The sequence below is a fragment of the Myotis yumanensis genome, unplaced genomic scaffold (genome assembly GCF_028538775.1).
Source record: "Myotis yumanensis isolate MYYU_CA2020_CCGP unplaced genomic scaffold, mMyoYum1.0.hap1 SCAF_19, whole genome shotgun sequence".
NCBI classification, from domain to species: Eukaryota; Metazoa; Chordata; class Mammalia; order Chiroptera; family Vespertilionidae; genus Myotis; species Myotis yumanensis.
The window spans coordinates 9686278-9711091 of record NW_027223770.1 but is presented as its reverse complement, the minus strand read 5'-3'; the positions used below and the strand labels follow the sequence as shown (position 1 = coordinate 9711091).

The window sequence follows — 24814 nt, the reverse complement described above, 5'->3', positions numbered from 1 at the left end:
CTTTCTTTCCCTACTGTTTCCCCGGTGTCCTTAGGCCTGGCACAGCGTGGTGTTCAGGAAATCAGTGAGTGAATGAAGAACCACCAAGAGGAAAAGCTCCTGCAAGGCCCTTTGGTAGGTGGCGGGCATAAGGGAAGGAGCACAGCCTGGAGCACGTCTCAGCCGTGCGCGAGCCGGGCTCTGAGCTGTTACCTAAGCTGCAAACGGGGTTAAGAACATACCCGGTTTGGTCCCAGCGGCGAATGCCCACTCGGTAAAGGAAAAGAGCTTCCCGACAAGTAACGCTCCGTAGGCACAACTATGGCAGCGATTACTCTGCACATCCTGTTCTCTTACCGCGGGGCCCGTTCGGGGCTTCAGTGTCCTCTTCTCTCCCGCGAGGCGACATCCCCGAGTCCTTCCCGCACGAGGTTTCCAGCGACTTCAATCTCCGCGGCGCGGGGAGGGCAGCGGCGTCTCCCCGCCCCGTCCTGCCCCGCCCCGCCGGGCGGCCCGGCGTCATCAGCGCGGCGCGGGCGCGGCGGAGGCCCGGGGGCCTGGCCCGCTGCGGCGCTTGGGGAGGCCCGGCAGGCGCCTGCCAGTCCCCCGCGCGGCCGGGCGGCGGCTCGGAAACCCCGGCGGACGGCGGCGAGGGGCGCGTGGAGTCGCGGGGCGCGGGGTCGGGCGCGGGCGGGGCTGCCCGGAGCTCAGGCGGGGCGCGGCGCCGGCGGGCGGGGCTGCCCGGCGCGGGTGTCCCGGCGATGTGTGGCGCTGAAGCGGCAGCGGGAGCAGCAGCGGCGGCGGCGGCGGTCTCGGCGTCGGCTTCTCGGCGGTGCCGGCGGCGGCGGCGGAGGCGCAGGCTCCTCCCGAGGACCTGGCGAGCCCGGGCCTAAGCGGCGGCCCCGCGAGGCCCCCGCACAGCGCTCCGGGCCGGGGCCCTCTCCGCCTCGCCCTGCCGCGGGAGCCGGCGGCCCCGGCCGGGGATGAGGCCGGGAAGCAGCCGCGCCGGGCCCAGCACAAAGGCTTGTCCCCAGGGGCTGCCGCCGCCGCTGCCGCCGCCGCCAGCCTAGAGCCGCCTGCCGCCGCCGAGCCGGCGCCGGGGTCCTCCTCCCCGCCGGTCCCGGGGGGCGGCTGCTGCCCCTCTCCCCGAGGCCCGGGGGCCCGGGCGCCAAGCCCCTTGCTCCCTTCGCGGCGGTGGGACCGGGCCGCTGCGCAGCCTCCGCCGCTCCCGGCCGTCGGGGCGCCGCGGAGCATGTCGGAGAGCGACATGGAGAAAGCCATCAAGGTAAGGGGAGATGCCTCGTTCCTCCCCGCTCTGCCCTTGCGGCGTTCCTCTCGGCTCCGGCCTCAGGAAACGGAGGGAACTTGGGGTGAGAGTCCAGCCGCTCCCGGGTTTCGGTCTCCCCCGGGTCCCGCGGCCTGCGTGGTGCAGCCCTGGGGCGAAGGGCTTGTGTGGGGGGCAGGGGGCGGGACCTGTGCTCCCCTGGAACAGAAGATGAGTGGCGTGGCGATACTGGAGGGAATGGGGTGGAGGGGTCTCACTGCTCTACTCTCGATCTCTCCCCAAGTGCCGCCAGCAGCTGCTTCCGGATGATCCGCTTGCTGCCACAGCACTCGGAGACTTGGACTTTACCCATCCCTCCGATTTGTTTGAAACTAGCCTCTTGGAAATCTGCAGTTCAGAAGGAGGTGGTTCGCCTTCCTACAAACCCAGTCCTTTGGCGAATAGATTGTGCTCATTTTCCAGTGTGTTCCCCTCCACTTTTCCGCTCCCCTCATCCTAGGGAGCACTGCGTTTATTTAGGAAGAGCTAGCGGTGTCCTGTGACTTACTGCTCTGTTAACAACAACCAAAAGCTACTACGTGTTCTAAAATGACCCGAATAAAATGACAGTTTTTCTAAAACCTGATTTACTTTTTAAAAAAAAAACTCTTTGAGGCATTAAGAGAAAATTAGCTATGATCAGGAAATTAGAGTCTTGTATAAATTGAACATGAAGCTTAACGTCTAATAGGTGTTATTTACTATTTTACAATGTTAAGTCAACTCAACATGTTTAAGGATTTCATCTCCTTTTGAGGGACAGGAATCCATTGGCAATTAAGGGTTACTGTATTTTCCCTTTCAGGACACAATCACCATGACCAATAACTGATAAAGAACTTAAACTTCTAACAAATTTTTGGATGGTAAAGCTTATAGAAATCATCAATCATTACCAAGAAACTTCACCTTTTAAAAGATACATAAAAAAATAATGTATACATTAAGGGAGATCAAATTTTTCATAATAGAAATAAAGGTTCTAAAAGATTGCTTTGACAGATCAGTATCTCCAGAGAGATAAACACATGTTTTAAGTGTTTTAGAAAAACTTGAACTCTGCTCATTAATAAAGTGAAAACCACAAGGACTCACACTGTAAAGAGGATGGCACTTGTCCCTGAATTATGGGGCCAGTCGGGCATATCTGCAGGCTATCGTAATATGCTGCTAGCTGGAGAGAGAAGGCAGAGCACAACTGCTTTTCAAAGCTGTCAGCATCTAGCACCTAGGAAGGAACATGACGGGGTGAACTCAGCTGAAAAGGAATCAAGATCATAAACTATTACATATCTAGTATTACAGACTTTTGGTTCAAGGTTTCCATCATACCAGCTCAAGCTCAACTTAATACAACTACTTTAAAATTCAGAAGACATTAAAGGCAGATCCTATGCATGTGAAAGATTTAAAATCAACATTTCAGCTAACACTAGAATTTACTCTCTATACTGTCATGTATATATAGAGATATATACACACACACACAAAAATAATTATAATGATTGATTTTCAGTTAAAAAATAAAGACTGCCTTGAAGTATCCATTTTTTCTTTTAGTTTAGATTTTATTGATATAGGGTCAAGAATTGTTGCCTAAAGTATATGAATGGGTTATGAAATTAGGCAACATGTGGCAGATTTTTAAAATCAACTTTGTCTCATTTGTCCCCAGTACTGTCTTAGGCACTACTGGTGCAAAGCCAGCCTCCTGGGTGTCCCTGATCTCATGGAGCTTATATTCTAGATGGTGGAATTAGGTTATACACATTGTCAGGTTGTTTTAAATAAGAGGTATAAAAGGATGGGTGTACTGTGTTAGGAAGGGTGGTCAGAAAAGACTCTGAGGAGATGACATTTGCATAGAGTTCTGAAGGGAAGGAAGGAGCAAAACTTCACTGTATTTGGGAAGACTATTACAGGCAGCCCTAGTTGGTTTGGCTCAGTGGATAGTGTTGGCCTGCAGACTGAAGGGTTCTGGGTTCGATTCCGGTCAAGGGCACATGCCCTGGTTACTGGCTTGATCTCCAGTGGGGGGCGTGCAGGAGGCAGCCAATCGACGATTCTCATTGATGTTTCTATCCCTCTCCCTCTCTGAAATCAATAAAAAATATATTTTAAAAAAGAGAATATTACAGGCAGTGGGAACAGTAGGTACAAGGCACAATGTAGGTGCAGGTTCATGTGTGATCCAGGAACAGCAAGGTGGCTGGAATTCAGTGGGTCTGTATAGATCAGTGATGGCGAACCTCTGACACGCGAACTCATTTTTTTGATTGATTTTTCTTTGTTAAATGGCATTTAAATATATAAAATAAATATCAAAAATATAAGTCTTTGTTTTACTATGGTTGCAAATATCAAAAAATTTCTATATGTGACACGGCACCAGAGTTAAGTTAGGGTTTTTCAAAATGCTGACACGCCAAGCTCAAAAGGTTCGCCATCACTGGTAAAGATTGTTACAGAGATGTAATGGGAAGCCAGCCCATGTAGGGCCTTATAGACCATTGGAATAACTTTGGCTTTGACCCTAAAAAGAAGGTGAAGTCTGGGAGAGTTTTGAGCAGAAGAAGGACATAGTTCTAGTAGAGAGATATAAATTGGGAGGCAATGTTACCTAGTGGTTACAACAATTTCTCTAGGTAGGCTCATGGGTTGGAATCTCAGTCTTTGTCCTTAAGTAAGTCAACTTCACTTCTTTGTCCCTTAGTTCCTCATCCATAGAAAGGAGCTAAAAACAGTCTCCAGCTCGTAGGGTATTTTTGAGGATTTAATGAGCAAATAATATCTAAATGTGCTTATGACAATAGTTAACATTTAGTAAGAGCTTGGTGAATATTAGCTTATAGCAATTTAAGAGAGGTTTAGAAAGAGATGCTGTTTTCTTCACATGGTCATCATTGCCCAACGTAATTTTCTTTTCTTTTTTTTTTTTTTTTTTTTTAATATATTTTATTGATTTTTTACAGAGAGGAAGGGAGAGAGATAGTCAGAAACATCGATGAGAGAGAAACATCGATCAGCTGCCTCCTGCACACCCGCCACTGGGGATGTGCCCGCAACCCAGGTACATGCCCTTGACCGGAATCGAACCTGGGACCTTTCAGTCTGCAGGCCGACGCTCTATCCACTGAGCCAAACCGGTTTTGGCTTCTTTTCTTTTTTAAAAAAAATATATTTTATTGATTTTTTACAGAGAGGAAGGGAGAGAGATGGAGAGTCAGAAACATCGATGAGAGAGAAACATTGATCAGCTGCCTCCCGCACATCCCCCACTGGGGATGTGCCCGCAACCCAGGCACATACCCTTGACTGGAATCGAACCCGGGACCCTTCAGTCCGCAGGCCGACGCTCTATCCACTGAGCCAAACCGGTTTTGGCCCAACGTAATTTTCTTGTTTTTTCTTTAGCCTTCACATACTTTTCTTTATTTTGATTTCAGAGAGGGACGGAGAGGGAGAGAGAGATAGAAACATCAATGATGAGAGAGAAACATTGATCGGCTGCCTCCTGCATGCCCCCAAATGGGGATCTAGCCAGCAACCCGGGCATGTGCCCTGACCAGGAATCAAACCTTGGCCTCCTGGTTCACAGGTCAATACTCAACCACAGCCACACCGGCTGGGCTAGCCTTCACATTCTTGACAGGTCATTGGTGAATCTTCCTACTAATTTGGGTGTCCCTAACCAATACAAATTAGTGAAGCTAAAAATAACTGACAACCAGTACTGACTAGGATGTACTCCCCCAGAAGCAAGCTGGCATCACATCCAATTAAACATTTGGTGTGTGGCACTGTGTGTATTCATGGTTTTGCCTTTTGAGGCTGCCCCTCAAGTGGTGAGAACTGAGGTCAGCTGGGAAAGCCGTTTTCCTGGGCTCTAACTGTAGCACTTAAATTTAGGCTCCTGACTACCGAACAGGCTGATTGGCTTTTGGGCACGGATTCCCTTGAATCTATTAATTGATTTGGGGACAGTTGCTCAAATTGTCCTCTAATCCATGATGAAACATTTATTGAAACTTACGATCTGGCGTATGTTTTATCCTGGAGACTGTTCCATGTGCACTTGGGAAGAAGGTGCATTCCCCTGTTGGATGGAGTGCTGTGCAGACGTCAGTTAGGTCAGGTCGGTTGATAGTGTTGTCTTCTCTGTCCTTGCTGATTTTCAGTCTAGCTTTTCTATCTATTAGTAAGAGTGGGGAGTATTGACATCTCCAAGTATTATTTTTGAATTTTCTATTTTTCCCTTAAATTCTGTCAATTTTTGCTTCATTTGTTTTTGGATTCTTGTTAGGTGCATGTGTATATGTTTGTAATTGACATTTCTTCCTGTTGACTTGACCTTTTTATCATTATCAAAAGTGCCTCCCTTTCTCTGTTAACATCTTCTGTTTTAAAGTTTATTTTGTCTGTGGTCAGTATAGCTACTCCAGCTATCTTATGGTTACTTGTGATATATCTTTTTCCATCCTTTTACTTTTTTTTTCTTTTCTTTTTTTTTAAAATTGTAGTAAAATGCAACAAAATTTACCATCTTAACCATTTTTAACTGTACAGTTTGGTGGTATCAAATACATTCATAATGTGGTGTAACCATCTCCACCATCAATATTCAGACTCTTCAGCTTATAAAACTGAAGTTCTATATTCATTAAGCACCAGCTCCCCCATTGTCTCTTTCCCACCAGCCCCTGGCGAACACTGTTTTAGTAATTCATTCCAGGATTGTTGAGCATTGCTATGGAGGCTATTCTAAGCTTGTTTTATACACTTGCATATTCACTAGGCAGAAGCTCTGTTTTCATCTCTGAACTTAGCCCGGTGTCTGGCACATACTAACTGCACAGTGAGTGTGTTTCATGGACAAATAACCTGTTCTCAGACACTGGGAATCAAGATTCTAGTGATAAATATGGTCTATCAGACTTTCATTGCAACAAGACAATTTTAAAGTCTCATGAGTTTTGGCCTAATTTCTCAAGGTCTGCAGTTCGTTTCCTATTCTATATGTGGAACCCTACATGTGAAAAAGTGAGTTTTATTGCTTTCTTGCCTATAGGCAACAGAAGCTCAACATAATAGTGACTAAACAAGAATTCCATGAAAACTTGCATTAAACTGTAGAGAATCTATCTGGAACTATTGAAAATTGTTGAAAAATATAAAAAATATAGTTATATAATGAATATGACAGAATATCTTTGTACTCAAAATGGTGCTATTGAAAGTTATATAAATTAACTATGATGTTTATTGCTATTTTATTTGAAAATTTAAGTCAATTTATTCAGTTATTCTAAAAATTTGATCAGTTTGTTTTAGGATATAGGCCTCTATATCATAGGAGCATAGATAAGACTAGTTTTTCTGGAATCTCAGAAAATACTTGACCATTTAAGCAAATCAGTGTTTAGTAGTGCAGCATTTTGAAAGAATCTTTCCCCTACACTCCAAAGACAAAACAAGACACTGAGTGGTTCTACTCCAGTGGACCTTGTAGATGAACTGACAGATTTTTTGTCCTAAAGTTTTTGCTTTTGCTCTTGTTGGAAAATATGCCTAATCTAGTCATTGAAACAACATGTCTAATTATAAAGCCCTATAGAACACAAAGCTTTGTTTATCAGATTCTCTCAGAAGACGAGATATTGAGTGATAAAGATCTTCTGTTGTCCCACCTTTGTTTAATTGTTCAGCTTTTTAATTGGAGAATTGTTCTCTGCCCCCTCTTTTTTATTTTAATAGGAAACCTCCATTTTAGAGGAATATAATATCAACTGGACTCAGAAACTGGGAGCTGGAATTAGTGGTCCAGTTAGGTAAGAGACCCATGTGCAAACTATGACAAAATTGCTCTGAAAAGGGCCATTTGAAATGCACCTTAAATTAGAAGCATCAATGGTGCCAGATTTGTGAAACAGCCTTAATTTAACAAGTAGAGGTGTTTAAACAAGTTAGGCTATTTCTCATCTATTTAGAAATATACTTAAGTGACCAAGTCACATGTTCTGTAACATGGAATCATTGAAGATGTTGATCCTGTGGAGCCACTGAGAGTCACCTGTAGCCAGCAGAGGCCTCACGTTGGCATCACCTGGCTTAGGAGCTGAGGCCTAGGAAGAGTGGATGAGATCCTGCTCTGCCTTTCCACCTGCTAGGCTTGGGGGCAAGTTTGTTCTGGTGCACCTGGATATAGTCTTGATTAGAAGTACAATTCTCAAAGAACAAACCTGTTAAGTTAGTTTTCACTGTAACATAGATGATTTCTGATTGAATTTTTTCTCCAAATCTAGAGTCTGTGTGAAGAATTCTACCCAAGAACGGTTTGCACTGAAAATTCTTTTTGATCGTCCAAAAGCTAGAAATGAGGTATGATCCTTTATTGCCTTGTCTTGCCTAAATATTGAAGTGCCTAATAATTCATTTTATAAGCAGGGCAGCTTCATGCATCGATGCACGAAGGATCTTTAAAAAAATTTAAGTTCATACTTACCCCTTTTTTGCTATTCATCCTCTATAATAATAAAAGTGTAATATGCTAATTAGACCAGATGACCTCCTGGACAACCTTCTGGATGAAGCTGGGGCTGCAAGGGAAGCTCGGGTCCCAGGTGCCTGCTGGCAGCCGGAGGGAAGCCCAGGTCCTGGGTGCCAGAGGGAAGCTGGTGCCGGCAGCCAGGGGAAGGAAGGCCTACTCTTGCATGAATTTCGTGCATCGGGCCTCTAGTGTTATTATAAAAGCAGTCCTACATCTATCAGTACCAAAGGCTGTTAGTAGAGTATTGTTTCAATTAATGTGATTCTTATACATAGTTGAGTATTCAGGTTTACTTCCTCTTTTGCTTACTGGAAAACGTCCTTGAAGAGTGGAGAGAAAATAATACAGGGAAGGGTCTGGTGAAAGTGTCTTGAAAGTGTGCTGCAGGAGGACTCTGAGGATGTGTTTCTAGTTTTTAAAAATAGACATTTGTTTTGAATGATCTGGACTGGTGATGACATGTTAGTAAGAGTGCAGTGAAGGACTTACTCTTTTGCTTACAGATGTATGAATAATATCTGAAAGAAAAGAAATTGTTTGCTAATTCATTTGCTAATGGATAGGACAGGAGCAAGTAATCTGTTGTTGAGGTTTCATTCATAGAAAGAGCATTAAGGAGATAAACTGTGTGTGATCCCCCTCTTTTTTTTTTTTACATTATTCTAGGTGGTAAGGTTTTTTACTGTAATAGGCTTAGCCTCTTGTGCCTAATGTCAGTTTTTTGTGGGGGTGTTGGGAGAGAAAATGTTGGCCTCCCCTGTGTACAGAAACATTTCCTCTCTTCTCTTTAAGGTACGCCTGCACATGATGTGTGCCACACACCCAAATATAGTTCAAATTATTGAAGTGTTTGCTAACAGTGTACAGTTTCCTCATGAGTCCAGCCCCAGGTAAGACTACACAGGGTCATCATTCTATGCCTACCTCTCCATATGTAGACCAAGGTGTAGTGGGTTTTCCTCTTTTGTGCCCTCTCTCTCTCTTCCCCTTTCACTCCTTCCCTTCCTCCCCGTCGGCCTCCCTCCCTCCCTCTTTCTCATTCTTCCCTACATTTTGTTTTGGAAAATTTCAAACGTTTGTGAAAGCAGACAGAATTATGTAATGAATCCCCAGGTACCCATCACCCAGCTTCAGCAGTGATGAGCTCATTGCCAGTCTTGTTTCATCTATACCTTACTATTCTCCTGGCCTCTCTGATTATTGTGATTACTTTCTCTTTTTTTAAAAAAGCAAGTAATGTGGAATTAAAACAGATTCTATTTCAAATTAGCAAAAGGAAACCAAATATTATTCTAGGCAATGTTTTAGAGGTTGATATGGCAAAAAGCCTTTATTGCTTAGTCTGACATTCCTTTTAAAGGGAGAAACCAACATCATTCTTTTAGTTGCCAAATGTTTGGCAAGCCCATTGAACGGTGTTCTAAGTCTCTTCCAGGAAATTAAAAATTAAAATAAGGTTTGTTTTCTGTTGGAGGGAATGAGCTATAATTCTGCCATCATAGCAATGGGATAGGCACCAAGGAGAGGCATCCATAAAGTACTTTGAGCTTATAAAGGAGAGCTGCAAGCTGTGGGCTGGGGAGGTGAGTTGTCACAGAGCTGTTACATGGGAACTAGGACTTGAAGGGGATAGGAAGAAGTTTTCCAGGTGGAGAAAGAAGATGGATTTGTAAAAACAAATGGGAAATGAATGATTATTTCTTACAACTGTGCTCTGTTGGTGAAAGCATTTGGATGGAAGCTGGAAGCATTTATATCAAAGGATGGTAACCAAAATTCAAAAAAATTTTTTTATAACATGAGAACTTTTGCTTTTATTTAGTAATTGTGTAACCCTTTCCAGCTATCTTGCTGGGTATCCTCTGGGTCACATGAAAAAAACTAGTGGAGTGTGTGTGCGGGGGGGAGTAGATAAACACATACACACACACAGAATGAAAAACCAAGACAGCTCAATACCCAGCCAAATGACTTGAAATTTATGTCCTACACAAAGTCATATTCTGTTTTCAACATATTTTCATTCTAGCTGCCCTAAAATGTATATACAAAATATGTCACTTAAGTGTAATGTTCTCAAAAGGATCATTATTTTCAAAACTAAATCTTTCACTCCCACTTTACCTTCTTAGAAAGTGTTAGGTCAGGGATATTCCTTATGCACAGTGTCCATTTGGTAGTGGACACTCAAAGGGGCTTGGTAGGACTAGACTTAGGAATTAAATGACACACTTTGTAGATGAGGTATCTCTTTAGATTAGCTACTTGATGTTTCAATTCTTTTTTTTTTTAACTTAACAAAATCAAATGCTTTCAAACAGGGCTCGACTCTTAATTGTAATGGAGATGATGGAAGGGGGAGAGCTATTTCACAGAATCAGCCAGCACCGGCACTTTACAGAGAAGCAAGCCAGCCAAGTAACAAAGCAGGCAAGTTAACCCCGGGTACAAATCAAACTGCCAACAATGTTGGTTAACAAGCACAATTTCATTGGGGGGGAATAAAAGAAAGCTTGCAGAAAAGCTCTATTTGCTCTCTCATTGCCTGCTTTGTTATGTGATCAGAAAAGATGCTTTGACAGGAGAAATGTGACACCTTCTATGCTTTGGGGGGGGACTGTATTCTTAAGTGGTTGTCAATTGTTTGTCTATTATAAGATGTAAATAAACTCTGGAAGGAAGGTAATCTTAACTCTTGTAGATTGTAGATATCTTTAGACATGGCTTTCAAGCACTGTTATTGAACTTTGAGACAAAATGTTGCTGATACCACTTAAAAGATTGTATAGTGTAAAAATATGTTCTGACAATTGTATATAAGATAATTTTTGCTTATGAGTCACCTTTCTCTCTTCAGATTTTAGTAGTATTATAAGGTCTTTGTAATTCTGGGTTATTCCTGGTTACAGTCTTTCTATTTTGATGCCACTTTTAAAAATTAATCCTCACCAGAGGATATTTTTTCCATTGATTTTTAGAGAGAGTAGAAGGGAGGGGGAGAGACAGAGAAACATCGATGTGAGAGAGACATTGACTGGTTGCCTCCTGCACTGACCCCGACAGAGGGCTGGGGCCGGGGATCGAACCTGCAACTAAGGTACGTACCCTTGCCTGGAATTATTGAACCCATTACTCTTCAGTCCATGGGCCGACGCTCTAACTACTGAGCTAAACAAGCTAGGGCTTACTTGATATCACATTTCATTGCTAGAGAAATGATTTATGTCACAGACAATACTAGGAAACCAACTGGAAATAACATCTTGAGGAGATCAAAAGCTGAACCCTCAAAGCTAATCTTCATGTCAAGCAAGCAAGGCAAAGAAAAGCAGAAAGCCTAGCACAATTGGTTCTTAATTAAAAAATCCTTCAAAATTTTCCATGAGCATTTTTTGATGCCTCCTTTCTGGTGCGGTGGAGCCGATACTTGGAATGCTAAGACATTTCCATACTGAGAGTTGAAGAAAAGGCAGAATTTGCTCTTGCTATTTAATTTTAAAAGTTATACCTTGTATTTTTCAAATACTAGGACTAAAGGGTGAGCTCTGATAATCTTCTGTAAAACAAAACCCCTTCACATCTACCTAAACATGCCACAGTTCACCAAGTGGGATGAGCACATCGGAATATCAGGTGGAAAAATCCAGTTAGCTGCTTTCCATTGTTCTTGAGGGCAGAGCTTGAAAGTTGAGCTCCCTGGAGAGTGCAGCTCCCTTCTGAGCCACGTGTCAGTGCGGCTGCCCTGCTGGGGGAGACCAGGCCTGCTGTCTGCGCAGTGTTCACTCTGCAGTGCTTGTCACATGGCAGATGAATGCAAGTGGAAACATTTCATTTCCCTCACTGTGTACAGGATTTAACCATCAGTTCATTCTGATAAAGAGTCATTTTACTGTTGTGTTTTTTCTTTTTGCTTAACAAAATACACATTGCAGGTAAACTAAGTTCTATTTCTTGGTACCAGAAGTTTTACTTAATTTCTGCTTTAAAATTGAAGACCAGCCATAGTCTTAATGGACTTAATTAAGGATCATTTTTTAATATCCTGAGTTCTCTAAACTAGGGGCAGTAAAGAGTTAATTTTTCTAAGGTGTGGTTGCTCATTATGTCCTTTTCCAGATAGCTCTGGCTCTACAGCACTGTCACTTGTTAAACATCGCGCACAGAGACCTCAAGCCTGAGAATCTGCTCTTCAAGGATAACTCTTTGGTGAGATGCCTTGCTTTTCTGCATTTTAGTGCTGCCATTCACAGCATAGTTCCGAAGTGGGCGTGGAGGTGTGTGTGTATGTGTTTGGAGTGCTCTGAACCCAAGTGAAAAGGCTTTAGGCAGCTTATTTTTTCCCACTTATTTCCTTGCTGGAAGCCCAGAGAAATACTCCTCTCATGGATAATTTTGGATGATCCTTATATGTATTTGTAGGACTTAAGATTTTGGATATTATTTGGGGGGACTTCAGGATGGGGCCAGAATCTATGTGCTGTTTTATATTACCTTAAAACTTAACAGTTGTATTTGCTGTTAACCCTGATAAAGGTGTATTTTTCTCTCCAATCCCTACCCTCTGACACCTACACCATGTCCCATCAAATAAGTTACTCTGGCTAGCATAAAATGGATGTTGGTGAGAAGTTATGGGCCAATCTATAGAGCCAGGGAGCTTTTGAGTAAGATTTTGATTTTAGTGCTGACTTTATAAGTTATAAAACAAGGCTAACTGTGAGTCGGTAGAAATTGCTTACTTCTGTGTTACTAAGAACAGTTCCTCAATATGAATCATTGTCTCCAGACCTGAGGATATACTACTCCCATACTCAGGTCTCAATCAGAAACTTGTGAGCGTTCAAGGTAACATGCCGTGCACCTGGATTTCCCTCTAATGTGTACTGAGAACTCTGGAGCAGTAACTTCCGTTTATTTTATTTCAGGATGCCCCAGTGAAGTTGTGTGATTTTGGATTTGCCAAAATTGACCAAGGTGACTTGATGACACCCCAGTTCACCCCTTATTATGTAGCACCTCAGGTAAGCATGTTCTGTTTCTGCCACTGGCTGTGCCACCAAGCTGCCTGTGCACTCACATTCCTCCTCTCCAGCACTAGTAGGCATGCATTACAAATGGGAGGGGGAGTGCTCAGTTTCAGAAACCTAAAAGCTGCTTAATTTGATTTAGGCATTTTATTCTTTTGGAATCTACTTTATTGAGGTATGATTTATACATAGTACTTCTGCTTGAAGTGTTGTTTGATGAGTTTTGACAAATGGATACTCCTGCAAGATGAGCATCACAATCAAGTTATAAAACGTTTCCATCACTTCAAAAGCTGTCCCGTGTGCCTTTCCAGTCAGATTGCTCCCAACTTGATTCCTAGCCCCAGGCAACCACTGACATGCTTTCTGTTATTATTGGTTAGTTTTGTCTGTTGTAGAATTTCATAAAAATAGAATTTATGTATCTTTTGTGTTTTACTTTTATTCAGCATATTTTTTAAATTCATCCGTGTTGCATGTATCAGCATGCTTTTACACAGGCATGAGGGATGTCCCCAGGAAAAAGTCATCTCAGATGCCTCGATGGGCAGGAAGAATAGATAAATCTCCTCCAGGGACCTGATCTTAATGTTCTTGACCTGGGCAAGCACTGATAGATTGCTGGTGATAAGAGGGTGTGGGGGGGCGGGGTGTTGAAAGTATTGTGTTTATGTGGAGTTTTTTTGATTGCTGACTGCCAGTGTGGACCTTTTTTAGTCTTCCAGGAGTCTCTCAAGTTGTGTGTCATTGTGTGATTTTCAGTAAACTGTTCCCTTTGGTCTGACTCTGACAGGTACTAGAGGCACAGAGAAGGCATCAAAAGGAGAAATTTGGCATCATACCTACCTCACCAACACCCTACACTTACAACAAGGTAGAGGAAGAGATATTTATCTTCACCCCTCTGGGTAGCCTCTTTTCAGTGAGCTATTTGTGGCCCTCTGGGAATGTGGCTCATTCCATTCTTATCCCTTAATCTTCCTGTGCAAAAGGCTGGAAGCAGCCACACAAGCAGAAGAGTACTTGGAATTTAAGTTTTTGTCTGATGAAATATAAAGTAAGGTTCTTAACAATTTAGGTTTTGCAGCAGGAGCCAAGGGCTATGGTCATCTGGAGGTTATTTATTTGGCTAGCTGTATAATCCAGTGACCATATTTAAGAGATAGGGTTGTCTTTAAATTTACTTGCTAAAATCTCAGCATGAATGCAATGAATTTCCTGCATGATGTAATTTCCCAATATTTTTTCTTCTCTTCCTTTTCCATTTTGTGAACTTAATGGTGCTCATGAATTAGTATGGCATTCATCAAAATTACACTGCAGATGAGTAACATGTTGAAAAAAACAGTTCATATTACTTTTTAAAAAAATATATATTTTATTGATTTTTTACAGAGAGGAAGGAGAGGAATAGAGAATTAGAAACATCGATGAGAGAGAAACATCAATCAGCTGCCTCCTGCACACCCCCTACTGGGGATGTGCCTGCAACCAAGGTACATGCCCTTGACCGGAATCGAACCGGGGACCCTTTAGTTCGCAGGCCGATGCTCTCTCCACTGAGCCAAACCGGTTAGGGCTCATATTACTTTTGAATGTGTATATATGTTGGTCTAAGTAAAAACTTTATATTGGGCAACTAAATGAACACTGAATGCTACACTGACAAGTCATTTTTTTAAAAAAATATATATTTTATTGATTTTTTACAGAGAGGAAGGGAGAGAGATAGAGAGCCAGAAACATCGATGAGAGAGAAACATCTATCAGCTGCCTCCTGCACATCTCCCACTGGGGATGTGCCCGCAACCCAGGTACATGCCCTTGACCAGAATCGAACCTGGGACCCTTCAGTCCACAGACCAACACTCTATCCACCGAGCCAAACCGGTTTCGGCGACAAGTCATTTTTAATAAAAATATGTAATAAGATATAATTAAATTTTTGAAAATTAAATATATCAACCTTCATTAAAGAAAAAGAGAGAAGCAGGCTTGACCCATGTGGCTCAGTTGGTTGGAGCATTATCCCATGCACTGAAGGGTTGCAGGTTCAAACCCTGGTAGGGACACATGTGGGAGGCAGAGCTGATGGATGTTTCTGTCTCCCTCTCCCTTCCTCTCTAAAGTCAATAAAAACATGTCCTTGGGTGAGGATTAAAAAAAAAGGGGCGGGGGAGGAGCGGGCACAATGAGTCCTTTGTGGCCAAAGAAATGCTTTTATTTATTTTATTTTATTTTTAAAAATTTTAGGGAGGGAGGGAGGGAGAGAAAGGGGGAGAGAGAGAGAAGGGAAAAAAGAAAAGAGAAAAGAAAAGGAAAGGAAAGGAAGGAAATAAAGAAAGAAAGATGGATATGAGATACATTGATCAGTTGCTTCCTGTATATGGCCTGACTGGGAATCGAACTTGCAACCTAGATATGTGCCCTGATCGGGAATCGAACCAGTGACCTTCCAGTGCATGGGACCAACTGAACCATACCGGCCAGGGCCAAAGGAGTGAATGCTTTTATTTTTTTATGTATTTATTTATTTATTTATAAAATAAGCTTTTATTGATTTCAGAGATAGGAAGGGAGAGAGAGAGAGATAGAATCATCAATGATGAGAGATGCTGATGTGTGTCTATGTAGTGTAGGTGGCACATAAAAAATATGGGGTGAAGCCCTAGCTGGTTTGGCTCAATGGATAGAGCGTCGGCCTGAGGACTGAAGGGTCCCAGGTTTGATTCCGGTCAAGGGCACATGCCCAGGTTGTGGGCTGGATTCTCAGTGTGGGGCATGCAGGAGGTAGCCGATTAGTGATTCTCTCCCATCATTGCTGTTTCTATCTCTTCCTCTCCCTTCCTCTCTGAAATCAATTAAAAAATATTTTTTTTAAAATGGAGTGAAAAGTTAGACTTCCTGAAACTTCCAGTCTCTGTTAAGTGATTCTTGGATAGCTCAGCCTGTGTATGTCGGCCAGCCATGGAGGCTTTATTTTGGAGCTGGGCCTCTGCTAAGAGTGACCATTTTCTCTTTGCTTTCAGAGCTGTGATTTATGGTCCTTAGGAGTGATTATCTACGTGATGTTGTGTGGATACCCTCCTTTTTACTCCAAACATCACAGTCGGACTATCCCAAAGGACATGCGGAGAAAGATCATGACAGGCAGTTTTGAGTTCCCAGAGGAAGAGTGGAGCCAGATCTCAGAGATGGCCAAAGATGTTGTGAGGAAGTGAGTTCCTGGGCCACTGGGCGGGGAGACCAAGGAAGCCTTAAGGTGCTGGAACACAGGGAATGTTGGGTAGAGAAAAGTCATTTGTTTCTTAGGCATGTTTGTTCCTATTTAGCATCACAGAAATCTTACCCCTGGAGCCTGAGATGAGGGTTCTCAGTGTCCATACCTCCGTGGAAATGGAGCTTTGCTCCCTCCTGTTGCATTCCTAGAATTTATCCCTGGGTTGTGAACCCAGGTCCTTCAGTAGCCAGTGTCTCTGTGAGCATTAATTCAGGGCCTTAGTGATAATCTCTACTCCCTGACCCCTGTGTGCCCTCTTGTCTGTAAGCCAATCATTTGGGATGGACGTTAGGAATAAACTGGGGTATTAAGATGATAACAATGCTTTTGGCTTTTCATTTCTTGGCTGCTGTGGGAGTATGTGATTGATGGTGTGGGGCCTGGGCCCCACCCTCCAGCCTTCTCACTGCTAGTTGGTTGCTCTGACATATATGAAGATGGGAAGAGTTAGAAGAATTAGGGCTAATAAGTAGATGAGGGACAGTTGACATTCAGAGCCCTTTGGTAGCTGGAGGGCTAGGTAAGAAGTCAGACCTAAAGTTGAGGTATATGTGGGAGGCTCAGCTGCCTGGGTCTTGGGCACTGTTCTAGTATTCCTATTGCTTGGTTTCACTCAGCAATTTTTCCTTTTTTGGTTTCAGTGTCTTCATCTGTAATGTGATAAAGATAAGCATTAAAGGGGCAGTATCTGGGAACTGTCTCCTGACAGTACAGTCCTTTCTCTATGGAAATTACTCCCTTTCATAAGTGAGCTTGTTCTGATGATTAGGGGTCTGTGTATCTAAAGAGGGGCTAGTTTCCAAAACATACAAGCAAAAGTTTTTTAGGAGGGTGGAGGCAGTATTTAAATCACCACCTGTCTTCCCATGCTGTCTTTTTGGCTACTTAACCAAAATATCAATATCCTTGAAGTGTTTCTTTGTCAGTTCTATAGAATATCACTAGAGCAACATGAATCCTTTCTTTGGAATCTGAAGCTGTTTGTTCAGAATGATCCAGAATAAAAGAGCAAATAGGCATGTTGTCCTGACTCTGACATTTGGAACGGGAGGATATGTAGTTGGAAGGAGGTGCTGTAAATAGCCCAAGGAGCATGCTGGGGTGAGCTAGGAATTGCATCAGCATGAATACATACTAGTAAGATGTAAAGAACTCTGATCAGAGCAATACACTAGGCTTAGAAGGAAATGCCATCCCCTTCTCAGAGTTTCTAGGTATTTAGCTTTAGAATGTTTCTGGAATAAAAGGTTCATGTCCTGCCATATGGTAACCGAGATTTTACCACAAGTAGCAACCTGGGTTTTCAGAACCTCCTGACCCTGCAACTAATTTTATAGCCACTGTTAGCCAAAAGAGCACTCTCAGTCCATTTTGGGAATTAGAGCTCACTACCCTAAAAACATCAATATGGAGATTCAGCTACATATGGGATTAATTACTGGGCTGAAGTATATCTGGGTTAAGTTTTTTCCTACCACTTTTACCTCACTTTGTTTGTACAGATGGAAAGGACCGCCTAGGGACACAGAGCCCTCACAGCTAGTGGTTAGGGACTAGAACCCCACCCCTGCTCTGCAGATGGAAAGCCTAGGCTTGTAGGAGTTGGGAGAAAGTCGGAAACTAGAGCTGGTTAGTGTGAGACCCCAGAACTTCCTGGTTGTCTGGAAGCAACTGTACATGGCAGCCCTGTTGGCCTTTACTCCACAGGCTCTTGAAGGTCAAACCAGAGGAAAGACTCACCATTGAAGGAGTGTTGGACCACCCCTGGCTAAACTCGACTGAGGCCCTGGATAATGTTCTGCCCTCTGCTCAAGTGATGATGGATAAGGTGTGTGTGTTTTTTTAAAATTCTTTATTGTTTAAAGTATTACATAAGTCTCCTTTTTTCCCCATTGACCTCTCCCCAGCCGCCCCCACCCTCCATGCATAAGGGTTTGAATGATACTTATTTTGTTGGCAGATTAGGTTGAGTTGAGAAGGAATGCTGGGAACTCAACTTAGTGAGGGGTTAACGGCAAAACAATGTAGAGCATGCAGTCTTTTCCAGAGAAGTATCTCTGGTTTCCTGAAAATGACGGTTGGAAATAAAGAGCTTCCCATAAAAAACCCAGATCAAGACCTGGTAACCATACACTAAGGGAGCACAACACTCAAGGGAATATCCTCCCTATGATCGTCAGTGGGAAAAACAACCTAACTTCATTAATGGAAAGTCAGTGAGATGCATATGACAGGACCAGGCTTTGAAAGTAGACAGGTCTTACATTTTTAAAAAAATATATATTTTTATTGATAGCAGAGAGGAAGGAAGAGGGAGGGAGGGAGAAACACCAATGATGAGAAAGAATCATCCATCAGTTGCCTCCTGTGTGCCCCCTACTGGGGATCAAACCTGCAACCTGGGCATGTGCCCTGACCTGGAATTGAATACTGACTTCCTGGTTCATGGATTGATGATCAATCACTGAGCTACAACGGCCAGGCTAGTTTTATCTTACGAGGATGTAGCTGAGAGTCCATTGTAGAAATTTGAGAAGATGTTTGCATAGGGAAGGTGTTTAGGAATGGTTAACCAGACTTGCAGACTTGCCAACTTAGGACTTCTGTGGTAATTTAGAATCTGAGGGGCCGCTCTGAGAGCAGAGAAGTAGAGATGAATGAATTGGCTCAATACTTTTGAAGACAATTTTTCTACAATTTTTGGTGACTGATTAGATATAAGGGAACAGTTGGGTAGCACATCAGGTAGTACCATCAACAAATAGAGGAAAACCAAGAATGAGGCTAGTTTGAGTGAAGGGAAATCTTTTAGGTTTTAGATATTGTTTCAAGTGGTAGATGGACACTCAAATGAGATTTGTGGTCTGGAAAGAGTGTGGCTGAGAGGCAAAGGCAGTGGCAAACAGGCCAACCTGGCCAGGGAGAATGCTACCTTCTTAAAAGGGATGAGGTTAAAGTGTGACAAAGAATGAGTGAACAGGAAAAGAGAATGCTAAGACCTCCCTTAGTTTATGGGAGAAAAAGGAGAGCTGGAAGGAACAGAATTCTCTGCCATCTCAGATTTGTGTACGGTTACCTTACTGGTTAGTAAATATGCCCAGTAGTGCAAAAATGGTTTGGTCAGTCTAAATCCAAAGGGATTATTTATATCCTCTGTTTGTCAGTACATGAGTTTTCAATGTAGCTTTCTTCAAAATCTTGGACATAAAGAAATAATTGCCTTCTGTAGTTATTTTAAAATTAGTGCATAATGAAGCCAAGTATGGATTTGGAGAATCTTGTTAATGAGAAAAAGTGGCTGTTAGGGCTATAAGATGGAACTTCAACGTGACAGTGTATTCCTGTTGTTAAAGAATGATGTGGTCATGATGTGGGTAGGTCAACTTTGGAAAAATGGCCACATATGCAGATGTTGAATAGTGTCCATCTAAGCCCTGTCTAGGAGATGGAGCCTGAACTTGTGCCCTTGAATTATTCCCATCTTTCTGGTTGGGCCATCACTGATGAATAGATAGATATGAGGGTCCAGAGGCGGGTAGCCGGGGCAACTGTTTATAGTTCCTGTAAACTCTTCCTGATCTAAAAGCACGCTTAACAAGGAACTGCTTTTTGTTTTTTTTGGAACTGCTTTTTTAAATGGTCAGAATTTATTGTTGAAATTCAAACAGAGCAGAGATATATAAAATAAAAAGCAAAAGTTCCCTTTTATTTCCTTGCCTTAATCTCACCCCTCAGAAGTGAGCTAATCTATGGTGTGATGTATCCTTCCTGATGTTTTTCTGGGGAGACCCTCACACACTCAAGAATTTGTCCTTTTTAAAAAAAATACCAAAAAAATGGGATCATCTAGTTCTTACAAAGCTTTCTGCTGAGTATTTGCCTTCCTCATTGGTTTGCCCGTAGTGAGAGCAAGCATTGGTCATAAAGACACAGATTTCAAGAGTTCCACACTTTGTGACAGTTATTTCTCATTATAAATTAATTGACTGGCATATAGACCAGTGCTTGAATGTTTACCACACTCAGTGTGAAACAGTTGGGGTTCTGAGCCATCAGGGCCTCTACACTTTGGAGGCAATCTGGGAGGCTTCTCGGGCAGTAGCTTGCCAGCCTTTTCTCTGATGTACACGTTTGCCTCTCTTTATACCTGCCCTTGCCAATGACTGTGAGCATGAGTCTTGTTAATATTTCTTCTGGGACCTACTGGCCCATGGGGAAGAATCTCTGCTTTATCAAAATTTATATACGGCCAGCATAATAGTGAAATTGCCTTCTTAGTTCCTTGAGCTCCTTCCCATGCTCTTAGATAGGTTTTCTAGGTACTCAGAAATGAATATGAAAAATTGACGACAGTGTTTGTATTCAGGCGGTGGTTGCAGGAATCCAGCAGGCTCATGCGGAACAGTTGGCCAACATGCGAATCCAGGATCTGAAAGTCAGCCTCAAACCCTTGCACTCTGTGAACAACCCCATTCTGAGGAAGAGGAAATTACTTGGGTAACTGAGCTTATTTCATTTATTCTCGTTCATGGTTGGGTGGCCCATTTTCTGCCTTTTAAAAAATATATATTTTTTTTATTGATTTCAGAGAGGAAGGGAGAGGGGGAGAGAGAGAGAAACATCAATGATGAGAGAGAATCATTGATAGCCGCCTCCTGCATGCCCCCCACTGGAGATTGAGCCCACATTTCGGGCATGTGCCCTGACCAGGAATCAGACTGTGACCTCCTGGTTCATAGGTTGATGCTCAACCAGTGAGCTGCCTCTTAAGAGGGTGGGAAGAATAAGCTGTTTAAATAGCATCAAAAGTTGGAGATGCTCTATTGTTAATTTTCTGAAAAATCTGTTGCTTTATGTTTAGAGTTAACATCTGTTGAGTGTTAGGTTTTTGGGTCTTACCTTGTTATTATCTCTCCCCCAAACTTTTAAAGCACCAGGCCAAAGGATGGTGTGTATATCCACGATCGTGAGAATGGAACCGAGGATTCAAATGTTGCCTTGGAAAAGCTCCGAGATGTGATTGCTCAATGTATTCTCCCCCAGGCTGGTAAAGGTCACACCATTTACAAATGCTGTGTGTGTGTGTGTGTGTGTGTGTGTGTGTGTGTATGCACATGACAAAAGGAGTGGTTTAATTTGAGGTTGTCTGATTCATCTTTGTGTATAAGAAAGTAAGTACATTATATAAATCAGTCTTTACCCATTCAAAAGAGTGGATGATGGGTTAGGGTAAATTCTACCCTTCCTTTGTTTTTTTGTGACATTTGTGATTTAGATTTAATTGCCAGTGCCAGGTGCAGCATGTAATTTTATATTTTCTCGGTTTATTAATGAGGGCATGTGATGGAGAATGGAGAATGTGGACAGGGTCAAGTTCAGTTTGAAAAGGTCAGGAGACGTCATTTCCAGAGCCGTTAGCAAGGCTTTATTAACTTGTGAATATAAAGAGAATACGCCCCCAGGTCAAAAGTGGACTCTGCTGCTACTCATGTGATGGGCAGAGTGTGACTTGTATGTGGATTCTTTTGAGTGAGAGTTTGCTTTCAATATGTTATTTCCCCACTCAGTGGGGTGTAATGGGCATTTCTCAGCAGATGAAAGAGATCCTTCAAGTAGTAGGCAAGAAAACTGGTGGGTTGACCTGTCTTCCTACTTCTTGCATTTTAAGGGAACTCATATTTAGTGTACCTCCAATAGCCTTCCAAAGTAAGAAATGAGCTTAGGAGAAAGAAGGTAGCCCACTCAGCCTTGTTCTTCCTCTATCTCTTGGTCCATTAGGTTAACCAGAGACCTAAGCTGTTTTTGCTCAGCAATAGTCTGACACTGCCTATTCCCATCCCCCAGTGCGAAGACTCTGGGGCCATCAGAGGATTTGTGTGAGGCTGTCCCAGTAGACGAGTTCGAAGACCAGAAGTAGTTTATATATCATGTAGACATTAGCAGGAACAGCAGTGGCTGGTGAAGTTTGTACCTTTAGTCATCACTTTTCAACAAGTTGAACATCATGTCCTTCCATCTCTGACACTAAAATCCCGTAACACTGCAGGGAAATGCAACTTCTTCATCTTTATCAATAGGCGAGAATGAAGATGAAAAGCTGAATGAAGTAATGCAAGAGGCTTGGAAGTATAACCGGGAATGCAAACTCCTGAGAGATACTCTGCAAAGCTTCAGCTGGAATGGTAGGAGCCTTAATTACTTCTTTCCCCAGGAATACAATAAAGTGATTGTTTAGAACGTGTAGGAATCTCTGCAGGCCTACCTGGAGCTATTTTTTTATTGTTGTTAATTCTCACCGGAAGATCTTTTTCCATTGATTTTTAGAGAGATTGGGAGAGAAGGGGAGAGACAGAAACATCGATGTAAGAGAGACACATAGATTGGTTGCCTCCCTCACACTTGAACCTGCAGCCAAGATACATGCCCTTGACTGGAATCAAACCTGGGACCCTTCAATTTGGGGGCCCACACTCTATCCACTGAGCCAAACCAGCTAGAGCCTGGCTTGGTTCTTGGACAAGAGAAATCCAGAGTGATAGCCTGGAAGAAATTAGCTTCCCTGGTATGTTTTTTTTAAAAAGATTTTGAAATAGCAATACAGAAAAGTGATCACATTTGAAGTGTGTACTGTTGATGAATTTTTACAAAGTGAACATTCCCTATAACTAGCCCCTAGAACATGTAGTGGAACATGGACTCTCTTCTAGTCACTACCTCCCACCCCCAAGGGTTATCACAATCCTGATTGCTAGCACTATTGATTTGTATTTTATATAAATGGAATCAGACATGTCTGTGTTCTTTTGTGTCTGGCTTCTTTTAGTTAACATTATATTTGTGAGATTCAGCCTTGTGTGTAGCAGCAGATCATTCTCATTCTCTCTCTCTCTCTCTATATATATATATTCTCAATATATATTTCTCTCTCTCTCTCTCTTTCTACACACACACACACACGGATGGGCAAAAGTAGGTTTACAGTTGTTAGTATGCAAAAGTTTATTCTTTTATTATTTATTGATTGTATTATGTATTTGCATTATTATTTCTTCTTTTTTTGTATCCTTACTTCTGATAGTGGTGGCTGGTAATTTAACCTACTTTTGCCCACCCTTTGTGTGTGTGTGTGTGTGTGTGTGTAGATAGATAGTCTACTTTGGACATTTGAGTTATTTCCAGGTTTTCGTAATTAAGAAAAGGGCTGCTATGAATGCTCTTGTGTATTATCTTTTGAAGAATGTTTTGCTGAACTAATTTCTCTTACCTCTTATATATCTAGGATTGGATTGCTGGTTCATGGAGGTATTCATCTGTTTGGCTTTAGTGGGTACTGCTAAGAGTTTTCCAAAGTGGTTATTCTGGTTGATACTTCCACTAGTAGTGTTTGAGGGTTAACTTACCCTGCTTCCACATCAACTCTCGTCTATCTTTCTATTTATTTTAGTCATTCTGGATAGATTATAGTGGTATTACAATGTCATTTTACTTTGCCTTTCCCAAATGAACTTTAGCACTTTAAAGATGTTTAGTGGCCATTTAGATTTCCTCTTTTGTGAAGTACCTATTCTTTTGCTAGTTTTTCTGTTGAGTTATATCTTTCTTATAGATGTATGAGTTCTTTATATATTCTTGATACGAGTCCTTTGTCAAACATATATATTACAAAGATCTTTCTCTTCATAGTTTCCTTGTTTGCTGTTGTACTGAACATTGGATTTTTACTGCAAGGTTAATGGAACTGCTTAATTGCTACTTGCAAAATGGGGGGTCTGAACTGCTTTTGATTGGTGTTGGGGACGGTTCCTCCATTTGAAGGTGAATTGGACACTGGTAAGGTGTACCTTACTGGGTTCCTGTCAAGAACCTATCTCCACCCAAACAGTTTGGAGATTGATCTTTTTCTTTCTTGGCTTTCAGGTCGTGGATTCACAGATAAAGTAGATCGGCTAAAACTGGCAGAAATTGTGAAGCAAGTGATAGAGGAACAAACCACGTCCCATGAATCCCAATAATGACAGCTTCAGACTTTGTTTTTTTATAATCTGAAAAACTATTCTTTAATGTATAAAGTAATTTTTATGTAAATTAATAAATCATTTCATTTTCACATTGCTTAAAGATGCTGTATAGATTTAGATAATGGTATTTACTAATAGTATAGTTCATTTGTTTGTTTTTAAGAAAAGCTTAGCTCCTAGAAATATACATTATTTTAGGACTCCTTAGTCATGTTTGTAAGATGACAGATATTATATCAAGCAAGATTGTTTTATTTGTAATAAAGTATATAAAAACCACTTGTCAGCGGTAGATAAAGGACCAACTATACTGATCTTTCTGCTTAGTAAACAGTTAAATCAAATACTGTGGAATTTGGTTTTAATTGCCCTGTGTATTTACTCTCCGCACTATTGGTAGATTAGCCCTGATGCCAAGAAATGTTTGTGGATCCATGTTGCAGACTGTCTGCTGAAATTTACAAGATGTTGGCTCCCATGATGGGAGAGGCAGGGAGCTGAGCCTTCATTTTTGTTGTCCCTAATTCCTAAGAGAAAAGTGGTAACACTTTTTTTTTATTGGCCATATTTGTTAAAAGGAATTGGTGTGATTCTTAAATCTAATGGATTATCTTTTGAGTTTATTCTTTTTATGTTTAA

The 24814-nt window shown here is 42.2% G+C and overlaps 2 protein-coding genes across 8 annotated transcripts in view; one reads left to right on the top strand and one right to left on the bottom strand.

Annotated features, from left to right (window-relative positions):
- The first annotated feature begins 750 nt into the window (after positions 1 to 750).
- MAPKAPK5 (MAPK activated protein kinase 5) lies at positions 751 to 24264 on the top strand. Of its 6 annotated transcripts, none has more exons than XM_070399546.1 (15): positions 762 to 1264; positions 1548 to 1668; positions 7058 to 7131; positions 7606 to 7681; positions 8643 to 8740; positions 10172 to 10280; positions 11967 to 12056; positions 12776 to 12871; positions 13671 to 13751; positions 15907 to 16094; positions 17865 to 17985; positions 20524 to 20654; positions 21089 to 21210; positions 22235 to 22339; positions 24075 to 24264. In XM_070399546.1, exons 2-15 carry the CDS (start codon positions 1570 to 1572, stop codon positions 24167 to 24169), a joined length of 1485 nt encoding a protein of 494 aa, XP_070255647.1. In that variant the 5' UTR covers positions 762 to 1264; positions 1548 to 1569; the 3' UTR covers positions 24170 to 24264. The 6 variants fall into 6 exon arrangements, with proteins under 6 accessions (XP_070255652.1, XP_070255647.1, XP_070255653.1 ...); XM_070399547.1 differs by having other exon boundaries at positions 832 to 1264; positions 21089 to 21204; XM_070399551.1 differs by lacking the exon at positions 24075 to 24264 and having other exon boundaries at positions 751 to 1264; positions 22204 to 22327.
- Positions 2303 to 24814, bottom strand: part of TMEM116 (transmembrane protein 116) — a 185919-nt gene continuing 163407 nt past the window's right edge. Inside the window, exon 11 of one of the 2 annotated variants that reach the window (XM_070399554.1) lies at positions 2303 to 2531. In XM_070399554.1, the coding sequence (XP_070255655.1) occupies positions 2370 to 2531 (162 nt within the window). In that variant the 3' untranslated portion in view covers positions 2303 to 2369. Of the gene's footprint in view, positions 2532 to 16720; positions 16808 to 24814 lie in introns of those variants that run through there. The other variant, XM_070399556.1, reaches the window with a different exon arrangement.